At 44.2% G+C, this 25,009-nt stretch overlaps 1 protein-coding gene across 1 annotated transcript in view; it reads left to right on the top strand.

Annotated features, from left to right (window-relative positions):
- The window catches only part of LOC115142954 (receptor-type tyrosine-protein phosphatase gamma-like), a 324,742-nt gene that overhangs the window by 275,652 nt on the left and 24,081 nt on the right, over positions 1–25,009 (top strand). Inside the window, exons 9-14 of the mRNA XM_029682861.2 lie at positions 1,873–2,057; positions 3,950–4,058; positions 4,240–4,289; positions 4,476–5,244; positions 8,209–8,347; positions 19,823–19,914. Of these exons, the coding sequence (XP_029538721.1) occupies positions 1,873–2,057; positions 3,950–4,058; positions 4,240–4,289; positions 4,476–5,244; positions 8,209–8,347; positions 19,823–19,914 (1,344 nt within the window). The remainder of the gene's footprint in view (positions 1–1,872; positions 2,058–3,949; positions 4,059–4,239; positions 4,290–4,475; positions 5,245–8,208; positions 8,348–19,822; positions 19,915–25,009) is intronic.

Raw genomic sequence — 25,009 nt, 5'->3', positions numbered from 1 at the left:
TGCCCCTCTGGCACACTCAGACGAGAGGGCTCTGAAATCGGAGTATATAGACAGAGCGAATTTACGAACGCGCCCCTATGTCTGAGTGTTGGAGTGTGCCCCTGGCTATCCATACATTTAAAAACAAGAACATTGTGCCATCTGGTTTGCTTAATATAATGAATTTGAAATGATTTATACTTTTACTTTTGATAATAAAGTATATTTTAGCAATTACATTTACTTTTGATACTTAAGTATATTTAAAACCATATACTTTTCGACTTTTACTCAAGAAGTATTTTACTGGGTGACTTTCACTTTTACTTTTTCCACCACTGTCCTTTGTCCTCATGGGGATGTGGGAAATTCCATGTTTTACTCTCCTTGTGGGGCCTTTTTGGGATTTTAGGTCCCGATAAAGAGATAAGAACCACACACACACACCGCTTGCCATCATCAGATCGGACTGCTATGATGTGAACACAGCCAGCAGTCCGCCGCTCCGAGCAAGGCCTTCTATTTTTACCTGTTTGTTTGTCGGTGTCACCATTGCTTCATTTGTAAGAAAAACAAGCCCCGCAAGGCTCGCTCTCTCTCTCTCTCTCCCCTCTTCTTACATCTCTCGCTCTCTCTCTCTCCCCTCTTCTTACATCTCGCTCTCTCTCTCTCTCCGCTCTTCTTACATCTCTCTCTCTCTCTCCGCTCTTCTTACATCTCTCTCTCTCTCTCTCCCCTCTTCTTACATCTCTCTCTCTCTCTCTCTCTCTCTCCGCTCTTCTTACATCTCTCTCTCTCTCCGCTCTTCTTACATCTCTCTCTCTCTCTCCCCTCTTCTTACATCTCTCTCTCTCTCTCTCTCTCCGCTCTTCTTACATCTCTCTCTCTCCGCTCTTCTTACATCTCTCTCTCTCTCTCTCTCTCCGCTCTTCTTACATCTCTCTCTCTCTCCGCTCTTCTTACATCTCTCTCTCTCTCTCTCTCTCCGCTCTTCTTACATCTCTCTCTCTCTCTCCCCTCTTCTTACATCTCTCTCTCTCTCTCCCCTCTTCTTATACATCTCTCTCTCTCTCTCTCTCTCTCTCCGCTCTTCTTACATCTCTCTCTCTCTCTCTCTCTCTCTCTCCTCTTCTTACATCTCTCTCTCTCTCTCTCCCCTCTTCTTACATCTCTCTCTCTCTCCCCTCTTCTTACATCTCGCTCTCTCTCCCCTCTTCTTACATCTCTCTCGCTCTCTCTCCCCTCTTCTTACATCTCTCTCGCTCTCTCTCCCCTCTTCTTACATCTCTCTCGCTCTCTCTCCCCTCTTCTTACATCTCTCGCTCTCTCTCCCCTCTTCTTACATCTCTCTCACTCTCTCTCCCCTCTTCTTACATCTCTCTCGCTCTCTCTCTCTCCCCTTACATCTCTCTCGCTCTCTCTCTCTCTCCCCTCTTCTTACATCTCTCACTCTCTCTCCCCTCTTCTTACATCTCTCTCGCTCTCTCTCTCTCTCCCCTCTTCTTACATCTCTCTCGCTCTCTCTCTCCCCTCTTCTTACATCTCTCTCGCTCTCTCTCTCTCTCCCCTCTTCTTACATCTCTCTCGCTCTCTCTCTCCGCTCTTCTTACATCTCTCTCTCTCTCTCTTCAATCCTCTTCTTACATCTCTCTCTCCCCTCTTCTTTTATCTCTCTCTCTCCCCTCTTCTTATCTCTCTCTCTCTCTCTCTCTCTCTCCCCTCTTCTTATATCTATATATCTATCTTATATCTATCTCTCTTCTATTCTCTTCCACCCAGGGTGGTTTTGATGTGACTTATGACTCATTGGCTTACCTTTTTTCTCCTCTCTCCTCTCTCAATCCATCCCTCTCCTCATTCTTCCCCCCTCCGTCCCTCTCCCTTCCTCACCAGTCTGTAGCAGTGCCCCGGTCAACATGAAGATCCAGCCTCTGAATGGCACTGCCCTGGTGGTGAGCTGGCAGCGCCCGCTCATGGTTTACCACCCGCCTATCACCAGCTTCATGGTCTCCTACAGCTGGGTGAAGAGTGATGTGGCCTACGAGAAGACCTTCACCAAGACTGGGGACCAGAACATGGTGAGACACAGATAGACAACACTGTTGCAGTTTACAAGAAAACAAAGAGTTTTCCCCCGGTAAGAAACTATTCAGCTGCCATACTCAGGACCAGAAATTTTCACTAATCTTATGATCTGACCAGGAGAAACTCCGTGTCCAAGTTATAGCCCATAGTTAGGTCCTGGTCAGTTCAGGTCGACCACAAAAAAACGAGTGTGTCTGTCAGTCGGTCACAGTCACCTGGCTGGAAATAGACACTCCAAGCCTGTCTCACACACACTGCACTGATGACTCCCACTGTGATGTGTCTGTTGGTGGGCTCAACTCCCTCCAGTGTCAGTGAGAGGTGAGAGTCTGATACGGTGACTATAATCTGTGAACTGGGTGAAGTCATGTTTTTTATATTTAAAGACATCATGGCAGTCTGCTTGTTGATATATTTCCTGCCCTCACATTAGTTACTTGGATGTGTTGATTATTTAGACGTGCCAAATGGAGACTAAAGCGCCCAACTCTGATGTCTTTCATCCTCTAAAAATACATTTTGAGATGAGGCCAGACAGAGGAGGCTTTGAACGATCATTTCATTTAAATAAACATACACAGCAGGAGAGACACTGTCTGAAGAGAGACGACATATCCTTGACATCAATCTCTCTTTGGCTACACTCAATCACCACCATCTCTCTCTCTCTCTCTCTCTCTTCCTTTGCCAAGTCCCTCCTTCTCCTCCCTCTCGTCAGCCCCCTCTTTCTATTCTCTGCCCACTTCATTTTCATTTTTATTTTCAATCTCCGTACCCGGACCCCCTCATCAGGGTCACATCAGGGACCCGCAGGCTTCCTGCAATCACAATTGAATCAATTGAAAACCACTCAAGCCCTTAGTTTCACTTCCCCCTCCTCTCATCTCCCCTTCGGCCAATGCAATAACCTTCCATTCTGGAGACCATCTCTAATAGAATTAACTTGAACCAGAATGGCTTCTGCTGCGTCAGACAGTGAGGGATAGGTACGTTTCAGTTTCAGGCTTTTATTAGTCGCATGTGCGGGAAACGCATTGCTATACATCGTCCAACGAAGTGCTTCCTTCTCCACAACGCAACAACATTAAGAAATAATAGGAGGTAAGGATGCGTACATAAAGTAAATGGCTCAGTAGAATAGAATAAACCTTTTAGCATAAGTATAATACAGGAAGGCACAATTTATTGTCCAATTTTTACATGTGTATTGGGGAAGCGGGGTCAAGTATATAAACTGAGCGGTATAATTAGAGTCTGGTAGCAGCAGTTGTGATGTGTGTGTGTGTGTGTGTAGCATGAATGTGTGTCTGTGTGTGTGCGCGCGTGTGTGCAAGCGTGCACGTGCGCGTGAGTGCATGTGTGCTAAGGTGCGGAGAATCAGAGCAGGTGGTCAGTCCCGTTCAAGTGTTCAGCAGTCTAATAGCTTGTGGATAGAAACTGTCTCTGAGTCCGTCGGTATCAGACCTCATGCTCCGATACCGTCTGCCCGACTGTAAGGTCGTGAACAGCTTGTGGCTGGGGTGTGGGTTCCTTGATGATGCTGTTTCGAGTAGATGTCCTTGATGGTTGGGAGCACGGTCCCAGTGAGCTACTGGGCCGTCTTCACCACCCGCTGGAGGGCCTTGCGGTCTTAAGGACACAGTGAGGGGTACGTGAGGACACAAAGAGGGGTAGGGGTTCGGTGAGGATAAAGCAGATGCCATAGATCCCTAACATGGCTGTGAGCTGCCGGTATTGACACTCACGGATCGTAAATCATATGTGAATTGTTTCCTTAGGCCTTTGATGTACTGTAGTGTGGCTAGCCCATATCTACAGGTCTCAGTGGCAGTCTGTCTTCTTGACTCTCGTTCTCTCTCTCTCTCTCGCTGTGATCAATTTACAGAAGGCGGTGATAACCCACGTGTCTCCAGACATCCTGTATCTGTTCAGAGTCCAGGCGGTGTGCCAGAGAGACCTACGCAGTGACTTCAGCCAGACACTGCTCTTCAGAGGTAATCACACCACACACCATACCACAGCGTATACGGTACAGCCCTATGAATGGAGTCACATAATCCTAACCTCCAAATAATCTTCACCTTCAAAATGATTAGAGTTACTTTAATACTAACAGCAGACACTTGTCTTTGTTTCAAATGCATGTCTAACGTTTTCCTCCGTTTGCTATTCCAGCTAACACCACCAGGATATTTGAGGGAACACGGATAGTGAAAACTGGCATGGTGAGGGATGTGGACATCATTTGTGTTGTCCAGACGATGGCGACATAGTCATTTATTTTGTGATGTGCCAGCATGATTTGATATGATGTGATACTGACTATCTCTCTCTCTCTCGCTCTCTGTATCCCTCTCTCTCTGTGTGTCTCTGTCTCTTACGCTCTCTGTGTCTCTCCCTCCCTCCCCCAGCCCACTGTCTCCCCAGCCTCCTCGGCAGACATGGCTCCCATAAGCTCCGGATCCTCTACCTGGACCTCCTCTGGCCTCCCCTTCTCCTTCGTCTCTATGGCTACAGGGGGCATGGGCCCCTCGTCTAGCGGCAGTCAGGCCACGGTAGCATCGGTGGTAACCAGCACCCTTCTGGCCGGCCTGGGCTTCAGCGGAGGGGTCATCTCCTCCCTGCCTGGCTCTCTCTGGCCCACCCAGGCCCCTGCAGCCAGCCCTGGGTCTAACCCCGGCCTGGGTCCCAGCCGCCAGCCTGCCCAGCCCCAGGCCTCCACCGAGCCCCCCACAGCCCCTCAGGGTGGTTCTGACACGGACACCCCCACAGAGGAGAAAGAGGCGGGGGTGGACAGGGAGAACGAGGCGGAGGAGGGAGAGGGAGAGGAGGATGAAGGGGAAGACGACAGGAGGAGGAAGAAGAATAACAAGACAACGCCTGATGAGGTGGAGATGCATCTAAATGACACTGTGGTCAAAGAGCCCATTTCCGCCCTCACCCCCACAGCCACAGCCAAAGAGAAAGGACAGGGGCAGGGAGAGCCTGTTGCTAACAGCACCACAGTGCCAATAAGTGGAGGGGAGGACCAACTGATCAGAGTGGACAGTAACACAGGGCCCACTGTGGAGCCAAAGAATGACACAGAAGAGAGAGAGATACAGATTCCCCAGAGCCCAACACGCTCCTCGAAGACTAGCGGGGAAGAGAAGAGCCTTTGGCCTTTCTCTGTCCACACTGGTGAGTAGAACTCTCTGTATAGCCCAATCTTTGGAACAAGGGGCATATTTAAGCAATAAGACCCAAGGGGGAGTGGTATATGGCCAATATACCACTGCTAAGGGCAGTTATTTGCACGACGCAAAGCAGACTGCCTGGAATACAGCTCTTAGCCGTGGTATATTGAAAATATATCACCAACCCCTGAGGTGCCTTATTGCTATTATAAACTGGTTACCAGCGTAATTAGAGCAGTAAAAATACATGTTTTGTCATACCCGTGGTATACGGTCTGAAATACCATGGCTGTCAGCCAATCAGCATTCAGAGCTCGAACCACCAAGTTTATAATCCTCTTTTTAGCCCTTGACATATTCTTCACCATATTTAGACCTGTATAATGTCATTTTAGTTTTCTGGATCCCACTTCTCCCTTCTGCAGCTTGTCATATTAAACTGTCTGTGTTATTATAGATGTGCATATCAACAGTAAATATGAGACAGGCAGGGGCACATTTGAAACATTAGCCTTGGAATCAGCTCCTGCTTCAGTATGTGGCAATGCTATATTATAGCCAGAGATAAATAGCTCAATTTCTGAGTGCTACCATAATACCACCCAGAGAGCCATAGAGAAAGTAATGGAACTATTCTACAGCCTGAGGGGCCATTACCTAGCCTGGGGGCCATTAGTTTGGGACATTCTCTGAGGCATATTTCAGGAACAAACTGCCTGCTTGCCTGACTTCCTGCCAGGGAGAAAACAGAGAACGTAGTAACCAGAGTATTTGTTTTATGAATAACAATGTGTTTGTGGATGCTCCTTCATACATTTCCTTATTCCTTCTGAATGAACGGATCCATTTAGTTGAGTCGTGCCCCCGGCCTGAATGGTAAAACCTAGTCACTTTACCTTCCTGATGAGTCCGACTCACTCAAATTGTCTGTAAGTGTATAAATATAGATTATATATATTTTTTTAAGTAGAGCTGAACTCATTTTTTGTCCTCAAGTGGAACTGGTTGTTTGATGGCTGAGGTATCCCGGAGTGGCCCAAATAGTCGGAATAATCTCAGGTGGATTTGTGTTTTGTGTGTGAAAGTGTTTGTTGCGTTTTGTGTGTTATAGTGTTATTTATGTATTGAATTGGTATGTGTGTTAAAGCTAAAATCCTTAATTGCTACAACCATTTTTGGACTTAATGATGATTTTGGGATTTAACGATATATATACAGTATGTACCCATTGATTCTTGAAGAATATAACTTATAAATACGAGTTATTATTATTATTTAAAAAAATGTTTTACTTTAAAACAGTCACAAAGATTAATGGCTGTCATGGGAGAAAACTGAGGATGGATCAACAACATTATAGTTACTCCACAATACTAACCTAAATGACAGAGTGAAAAGAAGGAAATCTCTAAAGAATACAAAATATTCCAAAACTCGGATCCTGTTTGCAAAAAGGCGCTAAAGTAAAACTGCAAAAAATGTGGCAAAGAAATGCACTTTATGCCCTGAATACAAAGTGTTATGTTTGGGGCAAATCCAACACAACACACCACTGAGTACCACTCTTCATATTTTCAAGCATGTTGGTGGCTGCATTATGTTATGGGTATCCTTCTCATTGGTCATTTTTTCGGATAAAAAACCCGGAATAGAGCTAAACACAGGCAAAATCCTAGAGGAAAACCTGTTTCAGTCTGCTTCCCAACAGGTACTGGGAGACAAATTCACCTTTCATCAGAACAATAACCTTAAACACAAGGCCAAATATACACAGGAGTTACTTACCAAGATTCGAGAGCCATGCGTCCTCCAAAACACGGCCCTGCCAAGCCGCACTGCTTCTTCCTTGCTTAACCCGGAAGCCATCCGCACCAATGTGTCGGAGGAAACACCATACAGCTGGCGATCGAGGTCAGCTTGCAGGTGCCCGGGCCCGCCGCAATGGAGTCACTAGAGCGAGATGGGACAAGGAAATCCCAGCCAGCCAAACCCTCCCCTGGCCCGGACGACTTAGACTGCTGTGCCACTCGGGAGGCCCATGCGCACCCATAACTACCAGGGCCAAGCACACACCGCATGAAACCAAACCACAAAACATAAATAAGAAACGCAAAACATCCCAGCCTCATCCCTGAATGGAGGACCTCAAACATTTTAGTGTACATTTGTGTATATATAATTATTCCAACACTCATCAATTCCCCTTCAGACAGCCACAGATCAACCCATCTTTCCCAATAAATCATCATTCTGCCATTTCCTCTCGCAATACACCCCTCCGTTCTCCCTTGGTGTCTCACTAGGGACTTGAACCTCCCTACCTGCAAAATTTCTGCTGAAATGTCCTCCAAAATAAACATTTTACCGAAGAGCACAAGGATTTTTCCTATTGACTGACATGTGGTCCTTCAAATACCTCATGAGTTTAGTTCTGTCATACCCCAACAGAACCCACAATATATGCTTGATGTACTCAAATGTTTGTCACCAAGGTAAGTGTAAACAAACACACTAGCCTCAAAACATGGTAAAAACTATCATGTTGATATCATGGAATCAAATCAAATCAAATTGTATTTGTCACATACACATGGTTAGCAGATGTTAGTGCGAGTGTAGCGAAATGCTTGTGCTTCTAGTTCCGACAATGCAGTAATAACCAACAAGTAATCTAGCTAACAATTCCAAAACTACTACCTTATAGACACAAGTGTAAGGGGATACAGAATATGTACATAAAGATATCCACATGGATGGTCAGTCCTTGCACCCATAGCTATGTCTATGTATTTAAGAGTTATATTCTCCAGGCCAATCCCTCAGCTTTTTACCAAAACAGAGGTGCGGGGTGTCCACTTTGTTTTTGTTTCGATTAAGGATTCAAGCTTTAAAGTGTTTTGTATGTAAATGTGTTGAAGTGTTTTGTTTGTAAGTCTCCACCTCCATCCCTCCACCCCCACCCCTCCAGACAGGACCAGTGTGTCCAACATGACCCGCAGCCCTCACCCCGGGGTGGGCAGGATGGAGTGGATCCTCCCCCTGGTGGTCGTCTCTGCGCTCACTCTGCTCTGCCTCATCATGCTACTGGCTGTCCTGGTCTACTGGAGGTAAGATATTATATTATTACTGTGTTTGTGTGTGGGTGGGTGGGTGGGTGGGTGGGTGGCAGTGTCTCTCTTAACCAACCTTGCTTATTGAGCTCAGAAAAACTGTGTCTTTAACATTTGTCTGGTTTGCCACTATAAGACAATGAAAGCCTTCTCAGGGCAGAAGATTGAGTTGCACCATGTTGTCCTCCACTCCAAGTGAGCAGGGGTCCCTTTTATCTCCTCATCCCCACTGCTCTGCTCAGTCACAGCTGTCAATTAATTCCCCTACAACTCTGTCACAGAAACAGATAGCCCTCCTCTCTCTCCTTTACCTAATCACACTGGTCCCGGGGCCTAGTGGTCCTCACAGACACGCACTCCTGTTCAGAGTGGGGTGACCTGTCCTCTTGCGCACCGGGGACATCTACTTTCCTGGGCGCGTGCGCATCCGCACGCTTCTGGCCCCCGGGAACCTACTTGGTGGAGGACGACTGTTTTTTTTTGGCAGCCCTCCCTCTCATCCTCCCTTTCTCCTCCCTCCATTCCTCATACCTCTCTCCTCCCCCTTCCCTATCACGCTCATCTCTGCAGGGGGGCCAGCCCACAGGGGCCATGGTGCCGGGAGGGGGCCCAGCTGTGTGTTCATCTGCAGTGTGATGCCAACCACACGCACACACACACACCACTTTCTTTCTCAACCCCAGTAATTACACAGGACAGGCTAACGACTGGCTACACATGCTGCCTACTGCAGCCTAATACACTATACAGCACAATGGATCATTACTTGAGCTCCGTGTATTGTGCTTGATTTATTTATACACCCGCTCTGCCTTGAGCTGTTTCATAGGAGCAAAAGCTTGGTCGGATTTTATCTTTTTTTTTAACGATGGAAATGTAAGGTTGATGTGCTTTCTGAGTTCAATGTGTAACTATGGCTCCCTCTCACTGGTACTGGTGATGCCATTGTGAGAGTGCGTGAGAGAGCGAGCCAATGATGTGAATGTTGGAATAAGGAAAATAGAGGATGATCAGCTCCATGGAATAGTAATTAATACGTCTGTGAGTGAGTGATAGATCTAGTGAATGTAGCAGGGGGAGTGTGTGGGATGTGACAGGGAAAGTCTGTCTGTCTCCCTCTCTGGGCTGTGGTGGTGACGAGAGCTGACACCTCCCAGACAATGGCTTTCTCCCCTGAGGGAACAGGATCTGATGAAAGACCAGCTCGACCCGTTCACTCTCTCCTTCCTCTCCTCTCATCCCTTTCACTCCCCCATCCGTGCTCAGTCAGAAGGGAAGGAGACCATGGCAATGGAGGAGATTGAAATAGATTTTTCAGAACACTATAGCTATTCATAATTGGCGAAATGCCTACATGGGTCGTCATTAGCTCAGCATCACTTTATATCTCTTTTTACTACAGCGAATATGATGTGATCACTGATTAGATGACATTTATTTCACCTCGACACTCAATTTGATGTTCGTATTCGTCTTCGTGATCTGAGTTGTGTGTCAAAAGACAGTATTTGCGGGGGGATCACGTGACCCTTGAACGAGATGGCCGCGTGAACTAAGAGCTCCGCACAAGTAGTTTCCAATTCCTAATCTTACCTCCATTCCAAGTTCACACTCATTTAGCTTTAGTAAGAAAAAGTCATGGCAGCTACAAAAGGCGACACTACAGGTGACATTTTTACCTGGACTCGAGTATTAGCGACGGAAAAAGCCTCCAAGAAGAAGCTAGCTTCAGAAAAAACTAGCGCCATTAGCCAGGAGCAAGAGAACCCGCTCCCCCACGAGGCACAACGAATGCCAACCTCGCACTCTGTCGAAGACATCCTCTCTGAGTTGAGATCCCAACGTACAGAACTAAACACCAAATTAGATGCCATTAACTCTCAGCTCAGTGCGATAGAGGGCAAGGTGACAATCCTGGAAAACGCATTGCCTGACATCAACAACAAGATAACCATAAACGCGGGGCGCCTGGACGAGGCAGAGGGGCGAATCCTATCCATGGAAAACTTATTGACAGATGCCATGGAAACAATAGCATATGCTAAAAAGAAAATCGAGCATCTGGAAGAGAAAACAGAGGACCTGGAAAACAGGGGGCGAAGGAATAATTGTGTTCTATTCAATCTGGGCGAAAAGAAGAGGGAAACATGCCACTGATCCGCTACCTGCAAGACAAACTTCCCGAGTGGCTCCACCTGCCCACCGACAGGCCCATAGAACTCGAGAGAGCTCACCGAGCACTGAGGCCCCCACCAGCAGCCAGACAACCACCGCGCCCAATCACCATACGTTTCCTGAGATTCACCGACAAGGAACGAGTCCTACAGGCGGCGAAAAACAACACCATCACAGTGGGAAACGCCAAACTCGCTTTACACCAGGACCTGTCAGCTGGAATACGCCGAAAGCGCCGAGAATTTGACGAAGTGAAGAAATACTCCATTGACCGAGGCATCTTCAGGGGATTCAAATACCCAAACGAGCTCAGGATTCTTCACCAAGGAGCCTTGCGACACTTCAAAACTCCCGAAGAGGCAAAACGTTTTTGAAAGACAATCCTGGCCAATGAGAAACAGACCAATGACTAAATGCGATTAATGCCATTACTAAAGGAGGTAAGACGACATATAGCCGATATCCAGAGACCCACCCCCTAAATGTCATTACAGCCGTCCAATTTATATTTATTTTCCTTTAACTGAGAGGGATGGGCTGTATAGCCTAACCTAGGCCTACTAATGTTTCAGCCTACTTTTATTTCCCTGTTTTTTTTTTTTTTGTTGCTATTATTACCTGGGGTTCCCTATGTCCCTTGGGTGAGGTATATGTAGGCTGGGCTATTGATTTTATTTTTCTCCCTCTTTTACTGAGGTCTGGACGAGGGCAACTGTGTTACTTACTCAATGCGGGGTGGAGAGGATGAGGCATTTCTTTGGTGGGGCGAGGGGAGACGTTGTGCGTTGCTAACTGTTCCCGGTTTTTGTTTTATTCGGAACACAGAATTGAGACTGAGCGGGGGGTAATAGATCCAACGGGATGTGTCGAGTTGTTTGGGAACTCGGCTGGGGTGTTCAGAGATTATTATTTTATGTACACCATTTATTTTCCTTTTATGTGAACGCAGCTGTAATTACTATCCACTTTTACCCAGCGATGACTTGCACTAAAGTTCGATTACTGCTCGATGACGATGACTAGTACCTTAAATCTATTGACATGGAACTGCCATGGTCTAGGGCATGCAATAAAACGGAAAAAGATACTATGTGCTCTAAAAAAGGAAAAAGCAGACATTGCGCTATTACAAGAGACACACCTCTGTGATGCTGAACATGCCAAACTCCGCAGAGCTTGGGTGGGACAGGTGTATTTCTCATCTTTCAAATCAAACAGTAGAGGCACAGCCATACTTATCCATTAAAATGTTCCATTCATAATAGACAAAAACATATCTGATCCGGAGGGGAGATTTATTTTGATAACTGGGTCACTATATGGTCAACCAATTACTATATTAAACATATACGCCCCTAACACAGATACTCCTGCCTTCATGTCAAAAATGATAACCCTGTTCAATGAGCATTGTGTCTCCTTTGGTGTGGTGGCCGGAGATTTTAATTGTACCCTTAACCCAACCCTAGACAAATCATCTCAAGTCCCCACCACAAATCCTAGATCTGCAAAGATGTTGAACTCTCTTACTAAAGAGATGGGGCTGATAGATATCTGGAGAGAGAATAATAGCTCATCTATGGACTATACATACTACTCTAATGTCCATAACACCTACTCCCGTATAGATTACATTTTTATCCCAAAGAGTTTCATAAATTCAGCCACTTGTACAATCGGACCCATAGCACTTTCAGATCACGCCTTTGTCCACCTCCGCTTTGACCTCTGCAAAAACATCCCGAGGTCAAAGAGCTGGAAATTCAACACCTCCATGCTATCAAATGACGAGTTCCATACATTAGTAACTACATGGATAGACAACTACACACAAGACAATAAAGATTCCCCTGTTTCTCCGGCCACAATGTGGGACGCTGCTAAAGCCACACTAAGAGGTCATCTAATTGCATATGCTTCCTCTAAGAAAAAAGCAATGGAAGCACACAGGCTAGATCTTGAGAGGGAGCTGGAATGCTGTGAAAAAATGCATAAACAATCCCTAGACAGCACTTCCTGGAGTCATCTTAAAGCAGCCAAAGCCAAACTGAATTTGGACTACACTCGGGAGATAAAAAAAAAAGTTTTCTTTACTAAACAGAAATACCATGAGTATAGCAATAGGCCCAGTAGATTGCTTGCTTCCCAATTAAAAAAGGAGCAGTCAGAGCGTACAATCATGGCTATCCGAACAGCAGAGGACGAGGTCACATACCCAAAAAATATAAATTTAACTTTCCATGATTTTTACTGCAAACTATATACCTCTGAGAGAAAACACACGGAGGCAGAACTCCACTCTTTCCTAGAGGGAATCTCGCTACCTAAACTATCAGAGACCGACCAGGAAGATCTCAACTCCCCCTTCACTCCTGAGGAGATCCTGGAGGCAATTACCTCCATGCCACCTAATAAGTCCCCAGGCCCAGATGGATTCCCCAGAGAGTTCTATAAAGCTTTTTGGCCCCAGCTCAGCCCTATCTTCATGCCAATGCTGGAGGATTTTTGCAAAAACGGAGTTCTCCCAGACTCAATGCACACAGCTCGCATTACAGTGTTGCTAAAAAAGGACAAGGACCCCCTATCCTGCTCGTCCTTCCGGCCCATAAGCTTGTTGGATTTCGACTATAAAATAATTACCAAATTGCTCGCCATAAGACTAAACACTCTTCTTCCCAAAATAATAAAAGCGGACCAAACTGGATTTATTAGAGACAGATACTCTTCTGATAACATTCGCCGTCTTTTTGATATTATTGATCAAGTAAACGCACAAAAGACCCCTGTCCTGCTGGCTTCACTGGATGCTGAGAAGGCGTTTGACAGGATGGAGTGGAGCTTTCTGTTTTCAGTCTTAGAAAAGTTCAATATGGGCCCAAATTTTATTAAATGGATCAAATCACTATACTCTCATCCAAATGCCATGGTGACTACTAATGGACTGAACTCTGACAGATTCCCTCTGGAGCGGGGCACAAGACAAGGGTGCTCGCTGTCCCCGCTGCTCTACTTGTTGGGGGCGGAGCCTCTGGCAGAGCTGATAAGGAGCAATCCAAGTATTATGGGTGTTTCTGCAGGTGGCCTGCAGCACAAGATTTCGCTTTACGCGGATGATGTCTTGCTCTACATATCCAACCCTGAGAAATCCCTCCCTCTCATTTTAGACACAATTGCCCAGTATGGCAAGTTCTCAGGTTATAAGATCAATTTTAACAAATCCACTGTCTGCCCTCTCAATATTACACTCACCAGCTCTATGAAGACACTTTGTCCTTTCCAATGGAAAACACAGGGGTTTCAATACCTCGGGATCTTCATAACACCAGATCTGAATAGCCTTTTTAAGGAAAATTATCTTCCACTCCTGGATCGAATCAAGAACAATCTCCAAACCTGGATCTCCCTCCCAATTAGCTTAGTAGGAAGAATTAATGTAATCCGTATGAACGTCCTCCCTAGACTGAACTACTTATTTCAGATGCTCCCATGCTATCTCCCAGTTTCCTTCTTCAAAACAACTAACCAAAGCATCACCAAATTTATATGGGGCAATAAAAAACCTAGGATCAAGTTTTCCACTTTATCAAAACCCGAATCTAAAGGTGGCCTTGCCCTTCCCTCCCTTCAATTGTACTACTGGTCTGCCCAAATCCGCAACATGCTAACATGGATCACAAACAGACAAGAGTCAACGTGGATTCAGATAGAAGCCCAATCCTGTGGTTCATTGCCCTTAAGCTCAATTATATTCATTAATAACTTTAGTGAAGTGGGCAACATAGCCAAATCCTTTGTGATTTACAGCACCCTACTAGCGTGGAGGGACTGTAAGAAATACCTGGGCATTTCCTCCCAAATATGTTCTCACTCGCCTATAGTAGGCAACCCAGACTTGCCAAAAGCCCTGAGGGATGCCAACTTTAATCTTTGGCATACTCTAGGAATCAGGACCTTTTCAGACCTATTTCATCAGAAAACCACTACACTGAAATCCTTTCAAGAGCTCTGCAGTGAATTCGACGTGCCAAGATCCCATTTTTTTAAATATCTTCAAATTAGACATGTAATTTCCTCATTTACCTCCAAGAGGAGGTTTAGAACTCAGTTGAACAAAGTTGAAACCCTTCTTGTCACAGCACAATCCATTAAAGGCAAAATATCTTGCATCTATAGACTCCTTTCTGAGAAAGGAAGCTCCTCCTTTACTCCTTTGAAAATAATCTGGGAAAAGGACCTTGGTCTGACTATTAGTGATGAGTTATGGGCGGAGGTTTGCGACAAGGTATACTGCTCCTCTACCAGTGTAAAAATGAAAGAATCTAATTACAAATTTTTGTACAAATTTTATTATACTCCTTTGAGACTCCATAGAATGAAAACAGATATGTCTCCTAACTGTAAAATATGTACCTCTGAATGTGGAACCTATATGCATGTATTTTGGAGCTGTAGGGAGATTGCCAGATTCTGGCAATCTGTACATACCGCTGCACAGAAAATACTAGAGGTACAGTTTGATATGACCCCATGTATCTATCTTCTTAATGCCCAGCAGGACTTTGTTCTTGATCCTGACAGAGAAAATTTGCTTATGACTATTACATACTTTGCTAAGAAATGTATTCTTCTATTGTGGGCCTCTAATACCCCCCCTACATTTAAAATGTGGATTGACCAGATTGTTGACTTCCTTCCTCTTGAAAAGCTCACTTATGACCTCCACAAGAGACAGCCCAAGTTTGATAGACTCTGGTCCCCACTATTCAACTATATTTCAAACTGGACAGAGTGAACGGGGTGACTAGGGAAATGCGCAGATACATTTTGTGTAAGGTACTGTAAAACCTAAAAACGAATTATTGGCCCGTCGTCTCAGCGAATGCTTGAAATAGCTGATAAGAACCTTGATAGTGCTGCTGCAAGTGGTATGTTTTTTTTTGTTGTGTGTGTGTTTTTATTTTAATTTAGTTTTTGAGTACGTATGTGTGTGTGTATGTATATGTGCGTATGTATGTATGTATGTATGTATGTATGTATATACAGGTACCAAGGAAAATATATAGATTAAGAAAAATAAATGCTTTTATTTGACTTTATCATTCATTTTAATTGTATTTTAATTTTTTCAAATGTATTATTATTTTTTGACTTTTTATTTTTTTAAAGCCTGTCACATCTGTGAATGTGGAATGTGTTTTGTTGGTTGATTGAAAAACAAGAAAACTTAATAAAACTTTAAATTGAAAAAAAAAAAAAGACAGTATTTGCTATTAAAGGGGAGGGCTCCATCTGTTTGGCTTGAGGATATGGTCCTAGTTGGAGGGATCTCACAGATGTTTCACAGAGGTTTAACGGGGTAAACAATACATCTATATTTAACTCCGGTAGGGGAGAGTGATTCTCAGTAACCACTCAGAGTCAGGGGTTGCTAGGGAAAGAGGTGGACCAGGCTGTTTGGACTGGCGGATAATTTAGTCCAATGAAAAGGACCCTTCTACCATGACTTCCTTCCATCCTACTCTATCTATTTTTGAATGGGGGCCCTCTTCCTCAAGTATGGGAAGCGTTGAGAGTCCAGTGAGACATTCTTCTAGTTCTATCCCTCCCTCCCTCGTTCCATCCATCCCCCTTTCTATCTCTCTGGTGGGGTTCCACCCTCCCCCGGTGTAAGGCGAGGTGGTATTGAGAGGCTGGTTAGTTAGCTCACCACACCACACATTCCCCCTCAGGGAGTAATTGGCCAGGGGGGCAGGGATTGAGGGGGACAAGGGTATGACGCAGGCTAGGGGAGACCCTCCCCTCATTTATTCAGTCTCTCTCTCTTTCTCTCTTTATTTCCCTCTCCATTCAACTCTCTCTCTGTCTTTCTCTCCCACTCACTCACTCACACTCGCTTTCTATTCCCTCTCTCTCTTCCTCGCTCCCTTCCTCTCCTTCTGCAAATGCCATTAGGCCACACTCCTGTTTTCTTTTCCTCCTCTCTCTCGACCAGAATGACCAGCATCTGCTCTCTCCTCTGCATCAAGTACCGGTAGGTAGGGGAACATCAGTAGACATACTGGTAGGGGAACATCAGTAGACATACTGGTAGGGGAACGTCAGTAGACATACTGGTAGGGGAACGTCAGTAGACATACTGGTAGGGGAACGTCAGTAGTCATACTGGTAGGGGAACGTCAGTAGAGATACTGGTAGGGGAACGTCAGTAGACATACTGGTAGGAGGAACCCAGATGGGAAAAGCTGGTGTATATGGAATTGACTTGATAGACTTGACTTGACTTGAGTGCAGGTGAAGGCTCTGTGAGGTTAGAGAGGGACTCCTACTACTACTGCAGCACTCCTTTTCTCCTTGCTGTCTTGTCTTCCCCTCTCTCTCAAGCTGCTAGACAGAATATGTTGGGTGACATTTGAAAAAAACGGACTAAATGCAAGCTTCAGAGAAATACTTTAGAACAACTTCTCAAGGCTAGTCGACTGGCTAGTCATTGAGGGATCATGCTTGCGTGTACATGTTGGAGGCAGAGAGGCTGCCAGGGCTGTATATAGTCCTGCTGTATTTAGTCTCTGCTGTGCCTTGCCTGTCGTCCGGCAGTGTGACTCAGGGGCCAGGGCTAAATGTAGCATGGTGTTTGTCCCGGGGTCAGTGTTGTTGCTTACCTGTTCCTAATGGTCAGCTCACTGTGTGTCTTTACAGGAGGTAGTTTGCGTGCGCGTGTACTTTTCCCCCTGTAATAGCAGGGTGTTGTTGTGTCTGGTGGTTGTCATCTACTGAGTCATAATTGTGTGACATCAGCAGGTTTGTATTTAGGGCTGGTTCTAACCACTCTGGGGCTTTCAGGTGTAGTTTATCTGCCAGCTCTGTCGGTGTAGTTATATTCAGGGCAGTTCCACATTTTTACAAAACACATTTACTTGAAGAACAGTGCAGATGCAAAGTTTGGTAACAGACTGAAGGCACAAACAGCACAAACCGTCATTCTTTTACCAAACTTTGCATCTGCACTGTTCTTCAAGTAAATGTGTTTTGTAAAAATGTCCATGGAAATGGTTCAAAAGTAGTCCTTGGTGTGTTTAACTTTTCAATCATTGGTTTTTGCTTGACATAAAAAAAATCGGAGTTTCAGCGTCACTCTGTTCTCACTGCACTGAATATAATTACACCGTAAATGTGTTTTTGTCAAATGTTAAGTGGACATTGTTAAAAGTGGTCACTGTCCATAGTTTGATTAACTTTGTATGGTTTGATTTAACTTTGCAATGATTGGTCAGCTTGCAGGCGCCCAGCCCACCACAAGGAGTCGCTAGAGCACGATGGGACAAGGAAATCCCGGCCAGGCCAAACCCTCCCCTAACCCGGACGACGCTGGGCCAATTGTGCACCGCCTCATGGGTCTCCCGGTCACATCTGGCTGTTACACAGCCTGGGATCGAACCTGGGGCTGTAGTGAAGCCTCAAGCACTGCAATGCTTGAGTGCCTTAGACCACTGCGCCACTCGGGAGCTGAATGAAGATGTTTTAACCTGTCATTGATGGAGTGTTAACTCTCTCTGTGCTGTTTTGTGTTAGATAACTCACAGGGGTAAAAACAGGTTGTAATTATGCAATTACAATGAGAACTGTGTAAGGGACGAACCAAGCAGTCAACGAGAGACATCTGAGTTGGGTGCAATGCAATTATTAGGCGGTTTATTTTCCTAAACTTGATGTGGTTTACAAGGTAAGAGAAATCTAAAACCGTATTGCACAAAAAGAGAACTATAAGGTCTGTAAATAAATAAAAAGAAAACTTAAATGTAAAAACAGATCTACAAAACAGAACAGAGTATGCAACTCAAATGAAGGGTTAACTGAAGCCATAAGGGTATAATGCATTCATAACCAAGTGGGAAGATGGTAATTACCAGTTGTGAAGTCGGAAATATCAGTATTCACATGCTTTGAACTTGTTGAGAAATGTAGATTGTCTAATGGCCAACAAGCTGGGTCAACCATAAACAAAAAAATACAGCTGTTATGTTTGTAAACAAACTATAATGTTCAAAAACCATATTCATAGATTGCTCTTTATAAATAATGTCAGAGGTCCACATGTGGGAGAAGTCCGGGTTAGGGGAGGGTTTGGTCGGCCGGGATGTCCTTGTCCCATCGCGCTCTAGCGACTCCTGTGGCGGGCAGGGCGCATGCATGCTGACATGGTCGCCAGGTGTGCGACTGGCTTCTGGGTAAAGCAGGCATTGTGTCAAGAAGCATTGTGACTTGGCTGGGTCGTGTTTCGGAGGATGCACGGCGCTCGACCTTCGCCTCTCCTGAGTCCGTACGGGAGTTGCAGCGATGGGACAAGACTGTAACTGACAAGACTCGGGAGATACGAAGGTCGAGAGCCAAGCGTCCTCTGAAACACAACCATGCCAGGCCGCACTGCTTCTTGACACATTGTTCGCTTAACCCGGAAGCCAGCCTTACCAATCTGTCGGACAAAACACTGTCCAGCTGGCAACCAAAGTCAGCTTGCAGGCAACTGGCCCGCTACAAGGAGTCGCTAGAGCGGAAATTAACAAGGAAATCCCGGCCGGCCAAATCCTCCCCTAACTCGGATGACGCTGGGCCAATTGTGCGTCGCCTGGGATCAAACCCGGATCTGTAGTGACACCTCAAGCACTGTGATGCAGTGCCTCAGTCCGCTGTGCCACTCGGGGGGCCCACAATGATTGTTTTTTGTTTGACATACATTTTAAAGTAAAAAAATATAAGTGCGTGTCACTCTGTTACCATGGAATTGCACTTCACCACTCTGCTGTTTTAACCTGTCATGGATGGGGTGTCAACTCTCTCTAGGCTGTTTTGTGTTAGCTAGCTCACAGTGGTCAAAATGGGTTACAACGATCCATTTCCCCTCTGCTGGACAGAGGTGGTATCACCCAACCCCCACCCCATTTAAAGATAATAGGACATGGCAATTAGCGACATGCCCTCTAACAAGTACACCTGGCCACCATGCTGCAGACAAGGCACCAAAAAGAGTGCTGCAATTACTATTAGTATATGCAACAATTTAATAAAGTTATGTTTGTGAAGTTGGAAATCAAAATCACATGGTCATTTTTTGTTTGGACACAAAATGTTTGGTGCAAATGAATGTGAAAGTGCGAAGGATGGGGATATTTAGCTGTGCTGATACATGTGGCCTCTTTCGATGTGGTACCGATGGTACTCGGCATCATGTTCCTCTCTTCTGCGGTGTACTAATGTTTATGTTGGGTTATACTATTTCCTCTCCTCTGTGTCTGTCTACAGGAGGTTTTTCCAGACAGCTCACTTCTACGTGGAGGACAGTAGTTCTCCCAGGGTGGTGGCCAATGAGAACATCCCCGTCATCCCCATCCCAGGTGAGACATAACACAACCTAACACACCCTCAACTGGAATACACCCTGGGTGAGTTTAGTTCGCGTCGGCGTTTTGCTACGTTGCGCAACATTTTGTACTAAACGACACGTTTCCCCAAAACAGTGCCCACCGTTTTTCAAAAGCATTTGAGGTATGTTTGCTCCATTTTGGCGGGTTTGGCAAGGTGTGGCCTGATCAATATGGGTGTGACCATTTGAAATACCACACCATACGATATTCGCCCTTGGGGCCACCATAGTCGCAACATTTTTCAATTGGCCGTTCAGTAAATTACAGTTTCTGTTTCATTTAACGTAGCACACAGTTCTGAACATGCACCCCCTTTCTTAACACACCCTCTAGCCTGAGGGCCAAATTCAATCAAACCTTTATGCAGTGTTGTTGTTTACAAACTATTGCCCACCCTCTCCACACACACCTTATTCTGGACATATCTACCTGGTAGAAAGTGTAAGGTTTTTGTAGAACCTTCAACCATTTGGGGCGTTACTGAACAAAAGTAAAAATGCAACATGCAACAATTTCAACGATTTTACTGAGTTGTAGTTCATATGAGGAAATCAGTCATTTGAAATAAAAAATGTAAGCCCTAATCTATGGATTTCACATGACTGAGAATACAGATATGCATCTGTTGGTCACAGATACCTTAAAAAAAAATGGGCCTCAGGATCTCGTCATGTTATTTCTGTGCATTCAATTTGCCATCGATAAAATTCTATTGTGTATTCGTTGTCCGTAGTTTATGCCTGCCCATACCGTAACCTCACCGCCACCATGGGACACTCTGTTCACAACGCTAACATCAGCAAACTGGTCGCCCACACGACACCATACACATGGTCTGCAGATGTGAGGCTGGTTGGACGTACTGCCAAATTCCCTAAAACAATGTTGGAGGCAGCTTATGGTAGAGAAATGAACATTAAATTCTCTGGTAACAGCTCTGGTGGACAATCCTGCAGTCAACATGCCAATTGAACGCTCCCTCAAAACTTGAGACATCTGTAGCATTGTGTTGTGTGACAAAACTGCACATTTTAGAGTGGCCTTTTATTGTCCCCAGCACAATGTGCACCTGTGTAATGATCATGCCGTTGAATCAGCTTCTTCATACGCCATACTTGTCAGATGGATGGATTATCTTGGCAAAAGATAAATGCTCACTGACAGTGATGTAAACACATTTGTGCACAACATTTGAGAGACATAAACTTTTTGTGAGTATGGAACATTTCTGGGATTTTTTATTTCAGATCATGAAACATAGGACCAACACTTTACATGTTGCGTTTATATTTTTGTTCAGTGTAGATTGTACATGAAGTACAATTGGTGGGACTTGCTTGAACTATTTAAAAGTATTTTGGTGGTAGTAGTTGAAAAAAAATGTTTTACTTTACTATAAAGCAAAGCAGTTACATATAGGCAAAATGAAATGTGGTAAAATAATTGGTCTGATTCACTTTGATAGACTACTTTATCAATCTTATTAGTTTGGATTGTGGGGCAGTTGGATCAGAAAAATGTCGAAACTACAATTCCTGCGTGTAAAAACTAAAAGAAGAAACACATAGGACAAAGCCATTTTCTGTCAGAAGATGGAAATGAAAAGCAGGATCATGTGGACAACATTCTTAGGAAAGCAAAGCAATTCTGAATCATTCATGCTGTGTGTTTCAGATAAATAGATACACAACATACTTTTGTAAAACGTACAGTTATAAATGAAGTTTGATTTTAGTTGAATGATGATTGAATAATTTAGAACTTATCATGCTTGTATTTGGGGAGAGAAATATGATTATGCATATAGTAAGGGCAGATCTTTAAACATATTTTTGTGGTAGTTGAAGGAGTATGTAGAATAGGTTTGTATGTAGACCTATTGACAGCTAACTGTAGTTATATCTAATAAATCAACTATTTAGGGATAACAGTGGTCACTGAAGAGTACATTGGTCTGTTTGCTAGCTTGTTTTAAAGAATGTATGGTTTTAAAATACCTTATAGTAGCATTAGTAATGGTGGTGTCTGATTATAGTTGAAAAACTAGGTAGATGAAAAGTTAGGATAGCCTGGTTGTGGTCAGTAGGTGTGTGGTCAGTAGTTTTAGTAAGTAGTTGTGTGGTTCAGTATTTGTGATCAATAGTTGTGGTCAGTAGTTTTGTGGTTGTGGTCATTAGCTGTGGTCAGTAGTTTTGGTAAGTAGGTGTGTGGTTGTGGTCAGTAGTTTTGTGGTTGTGGTCAGTAATTGCGTGGTTCAGTATTTGTGGTCTGTAGTTGAGTTGTGTTCAGTAGTTGTGGGGTCAGTAGTTGTGTAGTTGTGGTAAGTAGTTGTGTGGTTGTGGCCAATAGTTGGGTGGTTCAGTAGTTGTGTGGTCAATAGTTATGTGGTTGTGGTGTGAGTCTAAACTACAGTTGTTGCGTGTGAAAACTGAACAAAGTGCGATGAGAAGTTATCGAGCAAAATATGAAGCAAGTGAGCGGAGACTGCTTCGCTCTATCCAATCTATCCAATCAGGGCAGCAGGATCAATGTACAGTCCGCCCTTTTATTTGCAGACAGTTGAGTTATTTAGAGCACCGGTCGTGATCTTGAGGATGAAGCTAGTGAGCATTAGAAATCTTCTCTGTATCATTTCAGGTCGTTCCGACTGAGGAAGCATTAGAAATGTTAGTGCTAGCTGTTCGGTCCGAAACAGATTCACAAATCATGGGAATTATTTGCACTATGGAGAGTCTTCTTCCTTCGAGGCACGTGTTGCTAGGTAAAACTTGCCTTGGCAGGCCTGCTCCCTCCGTGGCTAAAGCCAGTGTGAGAAACATGCTAACAAATGTTTATGCTATGAAACTAAATAAATACTCCACACTGACCCACACCACTTATTTGCTAGATTCATTATAGTGTTGATGGACAAAGCAAGGAAAGTGCACTTCAAAATATGATGCAGTTTTATTTGAATTTGCAGCTGTTGTTGGTAAGAAATTAATTTGCTAGCTTCTGACATGACTTAATGCTTCTATAATGACAGTTGATGGGTTACTTAAACATCTCTATCTATTGATTGGTAGAAGCTACTCCTAATGTGTTTTCAGATTTGAAAAATAGAGAAGTAGAGATTTCATACACTGAGTTTTTGTCTGACTTGTTGGGGGAGTGGTCAAAGCAGCAGTTATTTGATAAAAGTTGGGGAAAATGCGGATTTTAATAGCAGAGAAGGAGACAAAGATGTCATACCATAGAACGTTTTGTCTAACTTGTTGGGGGAGTGTTCAAAACAGCAGTTATTTGATAAAAGTTGGGAAAAAATGCTGATTTTAATAGCAGAGAAGGAGACGAAGATGTCATACCATAGAACGTTTTGTCTAACTTGTTGGGAAAGTGCACATTTTTGGGGGGAGAAAGGCAAAGTGGTCAAAGTAGCTGATTTGTGTCAGAAGTTGCATGGTTGCATTTACAGTGAATGGAAAGTTGGAAGTGATGATGTCACAATGGGACCTTTAGAATGTTGAGGAAATCCCATGAAAGTGGATGGAGGACAAAAGTACACAAAAATGTATAACTTAAAAAGTATACAACATATCAGAACGTTGTATATAAGCACACTGGTTCTGACCAGTCTACACGTTTTAAAGTTTGAAAGGCATTTCAAATCTTAAGGTGAACGCACCAATTTGTAAGTCGCTCTGGATAAGAGCGTCTGCTAAATGACTTAAATGTAAATGTAATTTATTTTTGCTCCGCAAGTCCCACCTAACTATTTAGGAGTCTAAATGCTGTGAGAGTATGTTCATCCTGGTTCTCCATCCCTCTCTATATTATTCCTGAAAATGATTCACTGTTCTCTCTATCTGTCTCGTGTACATTGTTGAATCTTTGAAGCTGAGCCGTTCCATGTGGTTAAGTCTTGTTGAGACAAGTTATTCAATATCTGTTCTCTTGCTCAGATGTAACATCTCTGATCCCTCTGGACAAGTGTAGACTAGACTGAGCATTTCATCTGAATGATCAATAACCATATGTAAGGAAGTCAACGGAGAAGAAGAACAAAGTCATCTGACTGGAAAACTGGCTCTGATATGCTCCCATGTGGTCTCATCATGGTGGATTTTGATCATTTAGACTCACTAATTCAGTGAAAACTAGTGTCAATGTTTTTTTTTTTTATTTTTTTATTTAACCTTTATTTTGACAGGGAGTCATTCTGAGACCAAAGACTATTTTTCAGATGAGCCCTTGTAATTGCAAAAAATATACATATATTACAAAAGCAAAACAGATGATCAAAACACAATCAAAGAAAACAAACTTCAGTAAAAAATGTCATCAATCAGCTGTCTGAATATCCCTAGAGGCACCAAAACATCCACTTTTAGAGAGTTTTGGAGATTATTCCACAAAGTAAGGTGCAAAACAACTCAAATCTTGATCTTTGTCAGTCAGTATCTGCTCCTGTTCTTGAAGATAGGATACATAGTGTTAGTCCAGTACTTTTGATTGGGCCAATCTACCTCTGTTTTAGCTTGATTAAGTCTTCACTCAGCCACTCAACTACTCAGTGCATGTACAGGCGCTTGTGAGTGCTCTATTAGCGGTGATATGAGAGTGTTCTTCTCTGGGAGAGACTTCAGAGCCCAGTGTACTGGCAGCTAGTCAATAAGATGGTAAAGAAGGCTGTGGCGTGCGTCGTGCGTACCGTTCCTTTAAGAGAGCAGAGAGACTCTCTGGGACTAAAGGCACGACAGCCCGTTTCCAAGCTCTGATGGTTCACTTAAAGAACACAGCTGAGGTCTGCATTGACTCCATCCATTCTGCTTTTATTGTCTCTCGTCTCTCTCTCTCTCTTTCTCCCTCACATGTGCTCTCTTTGGAGACAAATTGCTTCTTTCTGTACCGTCAAGTCTGTATACCAGCTCAGAGAACAGTGTTAAGTGGGTGTTGAGGTTTACGAGTGGGCTTTATAGAACAGTGATTGTTTTACAGCTTCTGAAATGCTAAATCCATCCCCCCACTGGAAGGCTATGTGACGGCGGTTTAATTAGGAAGAGAACAGAGGCAGAAGGAGAGGGGG

Source organism: Oncorhynchus nerka, linkage group LG15 (genome assembly GCF_034236695.1).
Source record: "Oncorhynchus nerka isolate Pitt River linkage group LG15, Oner_Uvic_2.0, whole genome shotgun sequence".
Classification (NCBI taxonomy): domain Eukaryota; kingdom Metazoa; phylum Chordata; class Actinopteri; order Salmoniformes; family Salmonidae; genus Oncorhynchus; species Oncorhynchus nerka.
Note: the sequence above shows the minus strand (reverse complement) of the source record. Positions and strands in the feature narration are given on the sequence as shown.